General features: G+C 49.5%; 1 protein-coding gene across 4 annotated transcripts in view; it reads left to right on the top strand.

Moving 5' to 3' along the window:
- TRIP4 (thyroid hormone receptor interactor 4) overlaps window positions 1-12173 on the top strand; it is a 41421-nt gene extending 29248 nt beyond the window's left edge. For 2 of the 4 annotated variants that reach the window (XR_003759844.2, XM_001509129.5), the window contains 2 exons: window positions 7917-8019; window positions 11900-12173. Coding sequence is in view for 3 of the 4 variants with exons in the window: in XM_001509129.5 (XP_001509179.3) it covers window positions 7917-8019; window positions 11900-11967 (171 nt within the window). In the remaining variant the exon portion in view is untranslated. The remainder of the gene's footprint in view (window positions 1-7916; window positions 8020-11899) is intronic. The other 2 variants (XM_029066038.2, XM_007666268.3) reach the window with 1 other exon arrangement.
- The last annotated feature ends 306 nt before the right edge of the window (window positions 12174-12479 follow it).

The following is a 12479-nucleotide window of genomic DNA, read 5'->3' as shown; positions in this document are numbered from 1 at the left end:
TTTCACACGCCCAGGCCCCGTTTTCTCTTCACTGGTGTGGGAGAGTGTCCTCTCTGCTCTGCGGCCTAGCAATTTTAAGGGAACATGCCGACACGCCGACTTGGAAATGTATACTCCATAGGGGCCTTGAGGGCTGCCAACCCAGAGGAAGGGGAAGTGGTACGCTGGCAGTCCCAGTCTGATTTAAAGGGATCTTTCAGGTCAACCTAGGGAAAACAAATGGCATGCCAAAAAGTGCCCTGAAATGAGCGCACTCCAAACAGCCTGAGAGTGGATTTTCAAAATTCCCAGGAAGCGAGGCGGATTTACCAGGGATGGTTCTGTCCAGGTCCAGTGTAGCCTAGTGGATAGAGTGCAGGCCTGGGAGTCAGAAGGGCCTAGTTTTTAATCCCGGTTCTGTCACTTGTCTGCTGAGTGACCTTGAGCAAGTCACTTCACTTCTCCGGGCCTCACCTCATCTGTAAAATGAGGATGAAGACTGAGACCTATGTGGGACATAGACTGTGTCCAATCTGATTAGGCTGTATCTCCCCCAGTGCCTCGCACCTAGTGCATAACAAATACCATAAAAAAAAATCACCCAGGCTATATTCCACCTATACATCAAGGACCCACTTGAATATGGATTTGTCTTTTAAAATAATGCCCCCTTTCTGTGACTGGGAAACCTTGGGCACCACCATTTTGGATTAGCTTGCGCAGGGCAGGTGTATTTTTTAGCATTTTTATGGGTGTCCAGTGCCCGTCTCCCAAGTATGAGCTCACAGGATGGAAGCACTCACTCAGTGATTCTGCTTGCCCAGGATGGGGTCAGGGGAAGGAAAGAGAGAGTGATGCAAATAAAGAACCAGAGCAGTAAGTATGTTTAAACCTAAATAGGTTAGGGATTTTCAGATCCCTGGCCAATTGCTGAGGTTACCTTCACAAAGTTACAAGGAACAACAAGAAATTCAAGTCTCTTGGGAAAAATAGGGTTAGATTCCTATCCTATTTATATAGAGAGATGCGATTTCATGCCATTCACAGTTCTGCACTTTGGAACTGTAAAGCAGGTGACCTCAGAGGTCACCGTGAATAAGGGAAAGGCATAAATAACCAACTTAGGGGTTAGCGCTGCATTTTTTGACTAAAGAAGGAACTTTCTTTTGTAAGTCTTGTGAAAATAGGTGAGAAGTCATACTCAGTTTCTTGACATCCATCGAACTCTTAATGGGGGGCTTCATTGCTTTTGAAGATTTGAGTTTTATTTTCATGTGTAAGTTTGTTCCTATATCAGCAAATGATCTCCCCCTTCCTAATTAGTAAACTGGATGAAAAGCATAAGCAAATTTGATTTGCACAAGGTAAAATGTACAATTGTCAGTACCAGAGGTGGAAGAGAGGAATGAATCCATCCCCTGGCAACCTGCCCTGGCCTTTTTTAAGTGTTTTGATCAGCCTAATTTTAGGATCCTAGGTAACAGAGCTTCCATCACATTCACCATAGTCTGAAAACTCCAGTTAAGATCTTGTCGCACAGAACAGTGACAGTGCCCAGAAGGTAACCTGAGACCCCATTCTCTAAACCCTGCATTTTTAAAACGCGAACGGTGGTGAAGTAAACTTAGCTTGTAGCAATGGAGGGGGTTCATTCTGGGATGCCAAAGATAAGTCTTCTTCCCCATCATCTTAGTTTGAGGAGTTCTGTAGATTACTTGGTTTTCTTGGAAACCTGAAATTGCGTTAGCACGGTGCCGGCCTAAAGCAACCCTTAATTAATGTTATTTGAAGATGGTATTAGGAGCTCGATTGTAACTTTACTCCGAAATGTGGAATAAGGGCAGGGAATTCTCTGAGTTCGGCCCCCACGGCATCCATATTGGGTCGAGGAGGGACATGTTTAGGATGGATGGATTCCATATTGCTTAATCCAAAACTGTAACAGGGCTCACAGAGAGGGAGGAGCCTGTGTTTTCTAAAGGAAAAGTAAGCCTCACGAGGGTAGAGGATTCACATTTAGGATCTTTGACCGAGAGACCAAATGCTGCTGTGTGGAAATTGTTAAAATAAAGAGGTGAACAGATAGGAACAGGGCTAGAATAGTCTTGAGGGTAATTATAGAAAACCGCCTCAGAGACCGGAGTTGGAAGAGCATCGAAACCGCATAAGAAATTGGTGCAATCCCCAGCCCTGGTCTCGGCTCTTTGCCGACGGTGGTGGGGAAAATAGCTGTGGAGACCAAGAGAAGCAGATAGGCAATTCCTTTACTGACGAGCCAGCAACCTATTTAGTGATTCTAGGTAAGCATCTTGACTTGCTAATATGGCCTCTTAGCCCCTGTAAGCAGTGAAAATTCAGAGAAAATGGGGGCCCCGGAGATTTGTATTATCCAGCAGGAGGACCGCCAGGTTCTGTATTGCCTGTGTTTTGAAAGAACGCTGTGCACTTGTGCGCTCGCTCTCTCTGATGGGGCAAAGGCAATTTTGCTCTCCAAGACATTGAATCTGGAGGTACCTCATGTGAATCATTTGGAAACTGTGTTTTCTGTCTATCTCCCTCTCTGTCCCTCTCTCTTTCTTCCCTCCACACTTCCCATTATTTTGGGCTTTCAACCCCTCGTTCCGAGTCAGGAGAAATTATTCCGATGATCACTCAGGTCCTTTTGGAATTGAGTTGCAGTAAACTTGGTTTTAGTCCATAGCCAGTTAAGTTCCCCAAAAATTCAAGCCAGTGAAGGGGCTAGGGACCAGCCGGTAAACTTTCTGTCCCTTGTTACAATAGCCCTTCTCCCAAGTGTTTCACTCAGATACCTAGAACAAGGTAAGAGAGTTAGGTCACTATGAGATTTTTGTCTGAAGGAAAAGTTAATTGTTAATAGGAGTTATCGATCACAGTAGTATAAGGACTAAGGGGATTCTCTAAAGATTAGGATAAAAACTGCCATTTGGCCCTGGGTCGGCACTGGTTGCCAAAAGCCGCTGTGTTCCTCCTCTCTTATAGAACCTAAAAAAGAAATATTTTCTAGTTGGATGGTGAGCAATTTCCCTCTGGAGAGGAGGAGAAAATGGCTGTTTAGTACTTAATTACCTGTTATGTCACGCAGCTATGAAACTTATGAGGCATGAAAGAAAGCTTGAGTCCACTTCCTCCCCCACATCACACTGGAAATGGGCATCGCACCACGGACAAGGACAGGCCCAAACTTCTTGGGGCGGCCTTTCCTCGGTGTCCTTGGCCTCCGAGTGTCACCCTCGAGACCTCCCATTGCTGAGCTTCCCTTATTACAGTGTGTTGCACCTTGGGGCCTTTCAGCATGGGGCCTTCCCACACTTGGGTTCTGTTTTATGGGACGCCCACTCTCCTTCACAAGTGCCACCTTCTGAACTTACCTTCCTTGCTCTCTTGCCAGACCATCTGCTTTCTTGTCCAATGACTTCTGAAGCCCAGGGCAGCTCCTCGTAAAGCCCCTTCCTTGCCAGCGTGAGGCATGTTGCTTCCCTTCTCTGGTGCCTGGGCTGATTTATTGCTACCCACCGGTCCAGTAACACAGGCTGAGCTCTCCTGGGGGGACTGAGTTCCTGCCAAGATGATGGTTTTAAAAGTGTGTTTCACAGTGAGGAATGATTCAGTTCTGCCAGCAATTAGGTGCTACTTTTCTTTTACCCCTTCCAGACTGCCTTCATTTCCAACCCTGCCTCCTCTTCTTCAGCCCAGGTCGGCGGTCAGTTGAGCTAGACCGAGGGAGGAGCCGGGAGCCTGATGGCTCTCGTGTTTGGGGGATGAGAGGCACCTTTTATGTGTATTTTCACTTTAGGGTAGAAAGGAGACCCAAGAAATCCCTACTCACGCAACCTAAAACTCGCCCCTTGTTTCCTCACCCAAGATCCCAATCTTTCCCGGCGTCCTCCGTTTGTTTGTCTAATTCGATCACAACGGGGCTGTGTTGTAACCTCACTCAGCTAGGGCCACATGGACTATTTTCTCAGAGGCCAAAGTTTGCATCTGCTCTGCAGGAAGCAAAAGATTTACTTCTTTAATGGTGAACCGCAGAACCCAAAAGACTCCCGACTCCCAGCCTGCAAGTGGGGGCCAACATCCTGGCCTGTTCGCCTGCTGGAATTTGTCATCCGTGTGAGCGAAGAAGATAGGAATGACCCGATCCCAAGGTCACAGCTACGATTTGCAGAACACCGGACCGGATCCTGAAGCCTCCGCTCCTGATCCAGAGGTTAAAGATGACAGAATTGCCCTTCCCAGCAGGTAGCTAGGCCTCAATTCCCACACGCTGCCGAAGGAAATGGCCGTCAGGTCGACTGCTTCCCTTGGCGAACCCTGCACATGATTCACATAGCTTCCTACTAACTCAGACCAAACCTCTTGCCCCAACTGGCTCGCCGCTCTGGAGCGGCAGAGCTGTGAAATCCTGGCAGCGCCGACCCTGGCCTTGAAGCTCTCCAGCCCCCGGAGAAGGGAGGGAGAGTCCTGAGCCCCCGAGGTTCCAGCCTCTGCTGTCGTGTGAGGTTTAACGATCTCGGTGGCTGCCTCTGACGGCACTCGTGCCGAGCAGCTGACTCTGGGGAATCTGGAATTTGTCAGTTTGTCCTACAGGCCGCTTTTCTCCTCTGTCCAGTTGGGCTCTCGGACTCCGCTTCGGAGTCCCTGCCCGCTGTCTGGGAATTTGGAAGAGGAGAAAGTTCTCCTGGGCTTTCTTTCTCACAGCCGATCCACTCTCTGGAAACAACGAGGTTCCTTATGGGCAGGGAACGCGTCTAGCAACTGTACAGTACTGTAATCTCCCGAGCGTTCAGTACGGTGCTCTGCCCCCAGGAAGCATTCAATGGAGACCATCGTTTGACTTAGAGACTCTAAGCTCATCATGGGCAGGGAACTTCCAAGCGTTTAGTTCAGTGTCCTGCTCACAGTAAACGCTCAATTAATATGACTGATTGGTTAATTAAAGCCTCAGCCGATTTTAGGTCTCAATAAAGCGATGCTCATTTCTCCCACATTGAAGCGGTGGTGGATGGGGTGTGCCAAAAAATAGTAGAAGAATCAGTCAGTGGTACTTATTGAGCGCCTAGTAGGTGCAGAGCACTGGGAGTCAGAGGTCGTGGGTTCTAATTCCGATTCCACCACTTGTCAGCGGTGTGACTTTGGGCAAGTGCCTCACAGAGAAGTAAAAATGGGGATTAAGACCGTGAGCTCCACGTGGAATAACCTGATTACCTTGTATCTATCCCAGCGCTTAGAACAGTGCTCGGCACATAGTAAACGCTTAACAAACACCATCATTATTATTATTAGTAAGCCTTTGGGAGAGTGCAGTATAACAGAATTAGCAGACACATTCTCTGCTCCCAGTGACAAGCTTACAAGGTGTCCTGCTTAGCAAAATGGACTGCTACAGAGAAAGGCAACGGCGAGCCAAAGAAGAGGGGATTCTTCAAATTGCTTATCGTCAGCGAGAAGCCTAAAAACCAGTGGAGGACTGGAAGACTAGCCCACCTGACCAAGGAGGGAGTCGTCCTCCCCGACCCCCAAATGCCCGTGAGCCCTCTTGGCAATGTGGGGTGATGGCAGAACGTCCCCAGATGCTTTCGAGCATGGGCGTGGAAATCGAAAGGACCTGGGTTCTAATCCCAGCTCTGCAAAGCTCCAAATCCCAGAGAAGCAGCGTGGCTTAGTGGAAAGAGCCCGGGCTTGGGAGTCAGAGGTCATAGGTTCTAATCCTGGCTCTGCCACTTGTCTGCTGGGTGACCTTGGGCAAGTCACTTCACTTCTCTTGGAGAAGCAGCGTGGCTCAGTGGAAAGAGCACGGGCTTTGGAGTCAGGGCTCATGAGTTCGAATCCCAGCTCTGCCACTTGTCGGCTGTGTGACTGTGGGCAAGTCACTTAACTTCTCTGTGCCTCAGTTCCCTCATCTGTAAAATGGGGATTAAGACTGTGAGCCCCACGTGGGACAACCTGATTCCCCTATGTCTACCCCAGCGCTTAGAACAGTGCTCGGCACATAGTAAGCGCTTAACAAATACCAACATTATTATTATTATTATTCTCTGTGCCTCTATTACCTCATCTGTAATAATGGGGATTAAAAAAAAAAATGTGAGCCCCACGTGGGACAATTTGATGATCCTGTATCTACCCTAGTGCTTAGAACAGTGCTCAGCACATAGTAAGCGCTTAACAAATACCATCTTTTTCATGATTATTATGACCTTGGGCAAGTCACGTCACTTCTCGGTGCCTCAGTTCCCTCAGCTGTAAAACTGGGGATTAAGACCCGCGAGCCCCATTTGGGACAGGGACTGTGTCCAACCCAATTAGCTGGGATCTACCCCGGCGCTTAGAACAGTGCCCGGCACGAAGTAAGCGCTTAAATATCACAGTTATTAAATAACAAAACTCCGGATTCATTTATTCATTCAATAGTATTTATTGAGCGCTTACTATGTGCAGAGCACTGTACTAAGCGCTTGGATCAACCAGCCATTTCTGAGGGGTTCCTTCCTGACCCCAGCCAGCACAACAGTTCTCCTCCTGGTTCCAGGACCACGAGAGGAAGAAGGAGGAAGAACCGTGGCCGACTGCACAGATTCCATTACCGACTGGAGATCTGAACCAGGCTTCTAAAACAATCTACAGAATTGCTTTGCAGGTCACCTTTTCACCCTCTGTGAGACTGGACTGTATCCAACATGACAGCTTTTGCACGTTCATACCTTTCAGAATGAATCATCTTCCTTCTCCGCTTGTGGAGGAAGGGCTCTGTTTACTGTTTCCGGCAGAATTTCCCAAAATGTTTTCATTTTCTGAAGGCTTTCCAGGGCCTTCATTGAATCCAGAAGGTGCCCCTCATTCCTGAAGGGAAATATCGGGAGATTCCTAAAGCCCTTGACGCTTAGGTGCCTTGCGCTATACAAGTTTCAGCTCTCGTGTGTCTCCCGGGAGATCGCCGGGCATCTTTTTATGAAAGTAGGGTCGTAGAGAAATTCAGGGCTGAAAAGCGTTAGGTAAATAAGACATTTCTGCTGCTTTGGGCTGCGATTTGGGAGGCAAGAATTCTATTCCCAGTCGTGTTCCTCTCTCACCGTGTAGCTGAGTAAGCTAATTTTCAATCGGTGGTATTTATTGAACTCTTATTGTGTGCAGAGCATTGTGCTAAGTGCCACCTCTGCATCAACAGGAACTCTTTAACATCATCAGTGTTAAAACACTCTTATCAGACCACCCCTTCTTCTACATTGCCTCACCGATCTACTACAGTGTAGCCCGCACACTTGCTCCTCTAGTGCCAGCTTTCTCACTGTACCCCAGTCTCGTCTACCTCACTACCGATTCCTTTCCCATATCCTCCCTCTGGCCTGGAACTCCCTCCCCGTCCATATAAGCCAGACCACCACCCTCCCCACCTTCAGAGCCTGATTAAGGTCAGTCTCCGCCAAGAGGCCTTCCCCGACGAAGCCCTCATTTCCCCAACTCCCTCCCTCCTGCGCTGTCTCTGCCCTTGGATCTGAACCCTCTGGAAACTCGATATCCACCCCACCCTCATAGAGATAGAGGTGGGGTAGATGATAGAGATAGCCGTAATTTGTGTGTATTGACGACCGTAAGCTTGCAGTGGCCAGGGAACGTGTCTACAACCCTGCTGTAGACTCTCCCAAGTGTTTAGTACAGAGCTTTGCACACAGTAAGCACTCAATAAATACCCCTGATGGTTGATTGATACAATACAACAGAGTTGGAGTCGGTATGTTTCTCTCTGCCCATTTCCCATTGGAGAAATGGAGAGAAAAAGACCCATCAGTCACCTATCTCCCGGAGGGTTCGCAAGGGATAACGTGACGGTCGTGGGCTACGTTGAGCTCTTAGGGACGGGCGCTCGGTTATCCCGCTCGACCGGGCTCCCCATGAGACTTTTGGGGTTTGTTTTGCAGCACCCGGACCTCAGTCAAGAATCTGATTCTCCGTTCGTCTACCTCTGCACAAATCCCCAGGAAATGATCGTGAAGTTTCCCATCAAAGGAAAACACAAGATCTGTAAGTTCTAGGTCCTGGAAACTAATGCGTCTTCCCTTTTGGTTTTCGTCCTCCTTCCTGCACCCTAGGGGTATTACTGCTCTCTTCTGATTTCTTGGTCAAATTGGAAAGTTGTTTCATTTGACAAACCTGGAACGAGGTTGTCCTGTAATGTAGCTATTTCCAAACTTGATTTTTAAGTTTGGTCCTGACCGGGCGTCTCTTGAAATTTCACTTCCACAACTGTCGGCTTCCTTTGCATTTTTTAAGGGATTCTAAATCGCTTTTCCTTACACGACGTTTCCCCCGGCCGCCCGTTCCTCTCCAACCAGGCTGTTGGATCAGCCTCCTCACTGCTCTCCTTGCCTCCAGCCTCTCCCTTTCCAATCTATTCTACACCCTGCTGCATGAATCAGCTTTTCGAAGCACCACACATCTCCCCTTTCCTCAGAACCCTCCACCTGCTTCCCATGTCACCTACAGTTTCAAGCCTTTCCATCCTCTCTCCCTATATTACATAGCCTGGACCTCCCTCTCTCTTAACTAATCCAAAAGACCATGGCTCTTCAGAGCCCCCCAAAAGCCCCTCCTCCTCCATCATCATCAACATCAGTAGAATTAAGCACTCGAACACTCACCCCAATCCCACAGCACTTATGTACGCTGTAGAGTGTAGGCTGTAGCCTGCAGGCTCCAAGTGGGTAGGGACTGTGTCTACGAACGCTACTGACCTGTATTCTCCCGAGTGCTTAGTATGGTAATCTGCCCCCGGTAAATGCTCGCTAAGGGCAGGGAACGCGTCTGCTAATTTTGTAGTGTACTCTCCCAAGCACTTGGTACAGTGCTGTGCACATAGTAAGCACTCAGTAAATAGAGAAGCGGCGTGGCTCAGCGGAAGGAGCCCGGGCTTGGAAGTCAGAGGTCACGAGTTCTAAATCCGGCTCCGCTGCTTGTCTGCTGGGTGACCTTGGGCAGGTCACTTGACTTCTCTGTGCCTCAGTTCCCTCATCTGTAAAATGGGGATGAAGACTGTGATCCTCACATGGGACAACCTGATGACCCTGTGTCTCCCCCAGCGCTTAGAACAGTGCTCGGCACATAGTAGGTGCTTAAATACCAACATTATTTATTAAATACCACTGATTGATAAATGCCAATGATTGTCCAATTGATATAATAAACCTTATACTTCTCACATTAGGTGCTCAGTAAGTACTATTGATGATGATAGTGGTGGGTGGTGGTGGAGATGATGCTCTGCTCTTTCCCCTATCTGATTCTCGTTTTATGTTTATCTCCCCCCTGTAAACTCTAAGCTCCTTGTGGGTAGGGGTCACGTCTCAAGCTCTGTTGCGTTCGATTTTCCCCAGCGCTTAGTACGCCGCACTCAGCAAGTGCTCAATAAATACCATTGATGATTTATTGAGCAGTTGTGGACAGAGCACTACATTAACTGCTTGGAAAAACACAACAGAGCTAGTAGACATGATCCCGCCCCTTGTCACTTTGGGCAAGTCATTTAACTTCTCTGTGCCTCAGTTCCCTCGCCTGTAAAATGGGGATTAAGACTGTGAGCCCCATGTGGGACAACCTGATTACTTTGTATCCCCCTTCCAGCGCTTAGAACAGTGCTTGGCACATAGTGAGCGCTTAACATGCCATTATTATTATAATTAACTCCCAGCACTCCAGGTGACTTTGACCCATCAGACCTCTTAGCACTTACTGATTTATTTATTTCCTCAGCACTAGATTGTACATTCAATTTCTTCTGATTGTCCCTCTTTGAAAAGGTTTTTTATTGCTGCCTTCCCTGTTCGAGTGTAAACTCCTCGAGCCTGGAAAGCATGTCTCCTGCTTCTGTTGTATTTGCCCAAGTTCTTAAGATAATGGATGGCAGCCAGTGGACTCTCGATAAATACCTTCAGCTACTATTACCATAAAGCCTCCATCAGAGCTCCGAGCAAGGGCTTGAATGCTCTTTTCTTGAACATCGGCTATCTGCTTCTTGGGAAGCAGCGTGGCTTAGTGGATAGAGCACGGGCCCGGGAGTCAGAAGGACCTGGGTTCTAATCCTGGCTCCGCCGCGTGTCTGCTGCGTGACCCGGGGCAAGTCACTTCACTTCTCTGGACCTCAGTTACCTCATCTGTAAAATGGGGATTAAGACTGTGAGTCCCGTGTGAGACGGGGACTGTGCCCAACCTGATTAACCTGTAGATACTCTGTGGATCCACTACCAGAAGGATTGCAGATGGAGAGCGGGGCGTTCAGGGAGAGATGCATCCGCGGTGTCGCCATGGGTCGGAAACGACTCGGCGACATAAGACAAGATCCCTGTGCTTAGAACGCTGCTTGGCACATAGTAAGTGCTTAGCGCATACTATTATTAGTATCCTTATTAGCAGTGTGGCTCAGTGGAAAGAGCCCGGGCTTGCCAGTCGGGTCATGGGTACAAATCCCGGCTCTGCCACTTGTCAGCTGTGTGACTGTTGGCAAATCACTTCTCTGGGCCTCAGTGACCTCATCTGTAAAATGGGGACAACCTGGTTACCTGAATCTCCCCCAGCGCTTAGAACAGTGCTATGCACATAGTAAGCGCTTAACAAATACCAACATTATTATTATTATAGTATTATTATTTACAAATAGCCATCATCTACTTTTCAGACCAGTCTGGGAAATTCCTCCTCCCACCATTCTTTTGTCCCCTCGCTCCCTGCAAGAATGTCCCCCGCCCTCAGAAATGCTGCCCTGCACGGCCCAAGATATCTTTGGCTTTCCCAGCAGAGAGTGCAGTGCAGAGAACTGCCCGGAGCTGTGGGCTCCAACCCAGCTGCGTGGAACGAAGGTGACGGCCTTAATCCAGAATCTCGGAGGCTGCCCTACCGGGGGAGGTGCCGATTCTCTGGAAGCCCCCTGTTTATGCTACGGCGTTGGATACATTCCCCGAAGATGAATGTATGAGGATGACCGTTATCGTAGGGGCGTGGAATACGCCTAGACGGGAGGCTCCTAAGATCTTCTGGCGAGTGGTATCAAGCGGGAATCACCTCTCCGGTGCACAGAGCCAGGCTTACTACCGAGCTAGATATTCTTTTGTCTCGGGGAGCCGACAGCTCGGGTTCTCGGGCCAGGCCGGGATCCGTCGAGAGCCTAATCACGAGGAGATCCCCGGGGCCGAGCCTGCTTCTAGCCCGGCCCCCGTCGGTGGGACGTGTCGGGGCCCGGGAGTCGCCGCTCGGGGAGGGTGATCGGAGGAGACAGAGGTTAGAGGTGATGTCGGTGAACTGGCTCCCATTAGGGTCTCTGGGGACAGGAAGGCCGAGTTTAGCACTTAGCAAAGTCCTTCAGCCTGTGAACTCTGCCCTCCCTAGCTGGTGATAGGGGCCCTCTGTCAGCAGGGCATTGAAGAGGGGCTCTGCTCCACTGTTTCAGGTCACTCCCCCTATTGAGCCGAGAGGCGGCAGCGAGCCGGGGAGAGCCGCTCCCCTCGCCGTGGGGGAGATGCCTGCGTTACGCCCAGAGAGTTGACAGGTCGAGGGATTGGGTTTCCCACCGGGTGAGATGCCCATCCCCGGGATGTGTCTCTCTTCTCAAAACTACGTGGGAGCAAGGAGAGCTGGTTTTCCAGGAACTCCGCAAGCGGGAGAGGTTAATTTACCCTCTCACCCGCTAAATATCCGCGGGATCTCCTTCCGCGCCCTCCGCCGCACACCCAGCCCCTCGTCGTCTCCGCGGAATGGAATTCTGGAGGGTGGAGATGCCTGACTCCCGAAGCAGGATAATTGAATGTGACAGGAACATAGTAACCAGGAGACCTGTGGATCTGCAGTGTATTTGCATTGCAAATAAAGTTTAAAAATAAATAATGAGCGGGTGGTTGGATTTTTTTTTTCACAGGGAAACTGGACTCCAAGATCCATCAAGGAGCGAAGAAGGGGTTAATGAAGCAGAAGGCAACCGTCTGACCCAGCGGGGAAAGAACCTCCGTTGGTAGGGCAGAAAGAAGCCTGGGACTCTGGTTTCCTCCTCGTTTTCCCTCCGGAAGCCGAGCCGGTGGAAGTACCCAGCGAGGAATCTCAGCGACCGTAAACTCCTCGGCAGGGTGGAATCTTTCGCCGAGTCCATGGGCCAGACCGTGTATACCGTGTGTATAAAAACCATTTGAAAAGTTCCAAGGGTCCGAGTCACTTCAGAAATGTGAGGAGGGTGGGGGGGACGCGGTCTTCGGGTTCCGCCGGGTGGAAATTTCTTCTCCTAGACGCTTATTTTAAAGAGCGCTTAGCTCTAGAGAGTACTTTCCTAAAGTGACATCCTGGCAGCATCTCTGGGTGGCTGAGGGCTGCCGTGTCCCGAGGCAGGTCTGGGACTGAGACAGGAGACTTGCCCAAAACAAGGAGCTCACTTCATCCTCCGAAAGCAGAGTCGGCTGGCCAGTTTCTTCGGAACTGGAGAAAGGAAAGGGTGCCATCTTTGGTCC

This window comes from Ornithorhynchus anatinus, chromosome 5 (assembly GCF_004115215.2).
Source record: "Ornithorhynchus anatinus isolate Pmale09 chromosome 5, mOrnAna1.pri.v4, whole genome shotgun sequence".
NCBI lineage: Eukaryota > Metazoa > Chordata > Mammalia > Monotremata > Ornithorhynchidae > Ornithorhynchus > Ornithorhynchus anatinus.
This window is presented reverse-complemented; position numbering and strand designations above follow the sequence as displayed.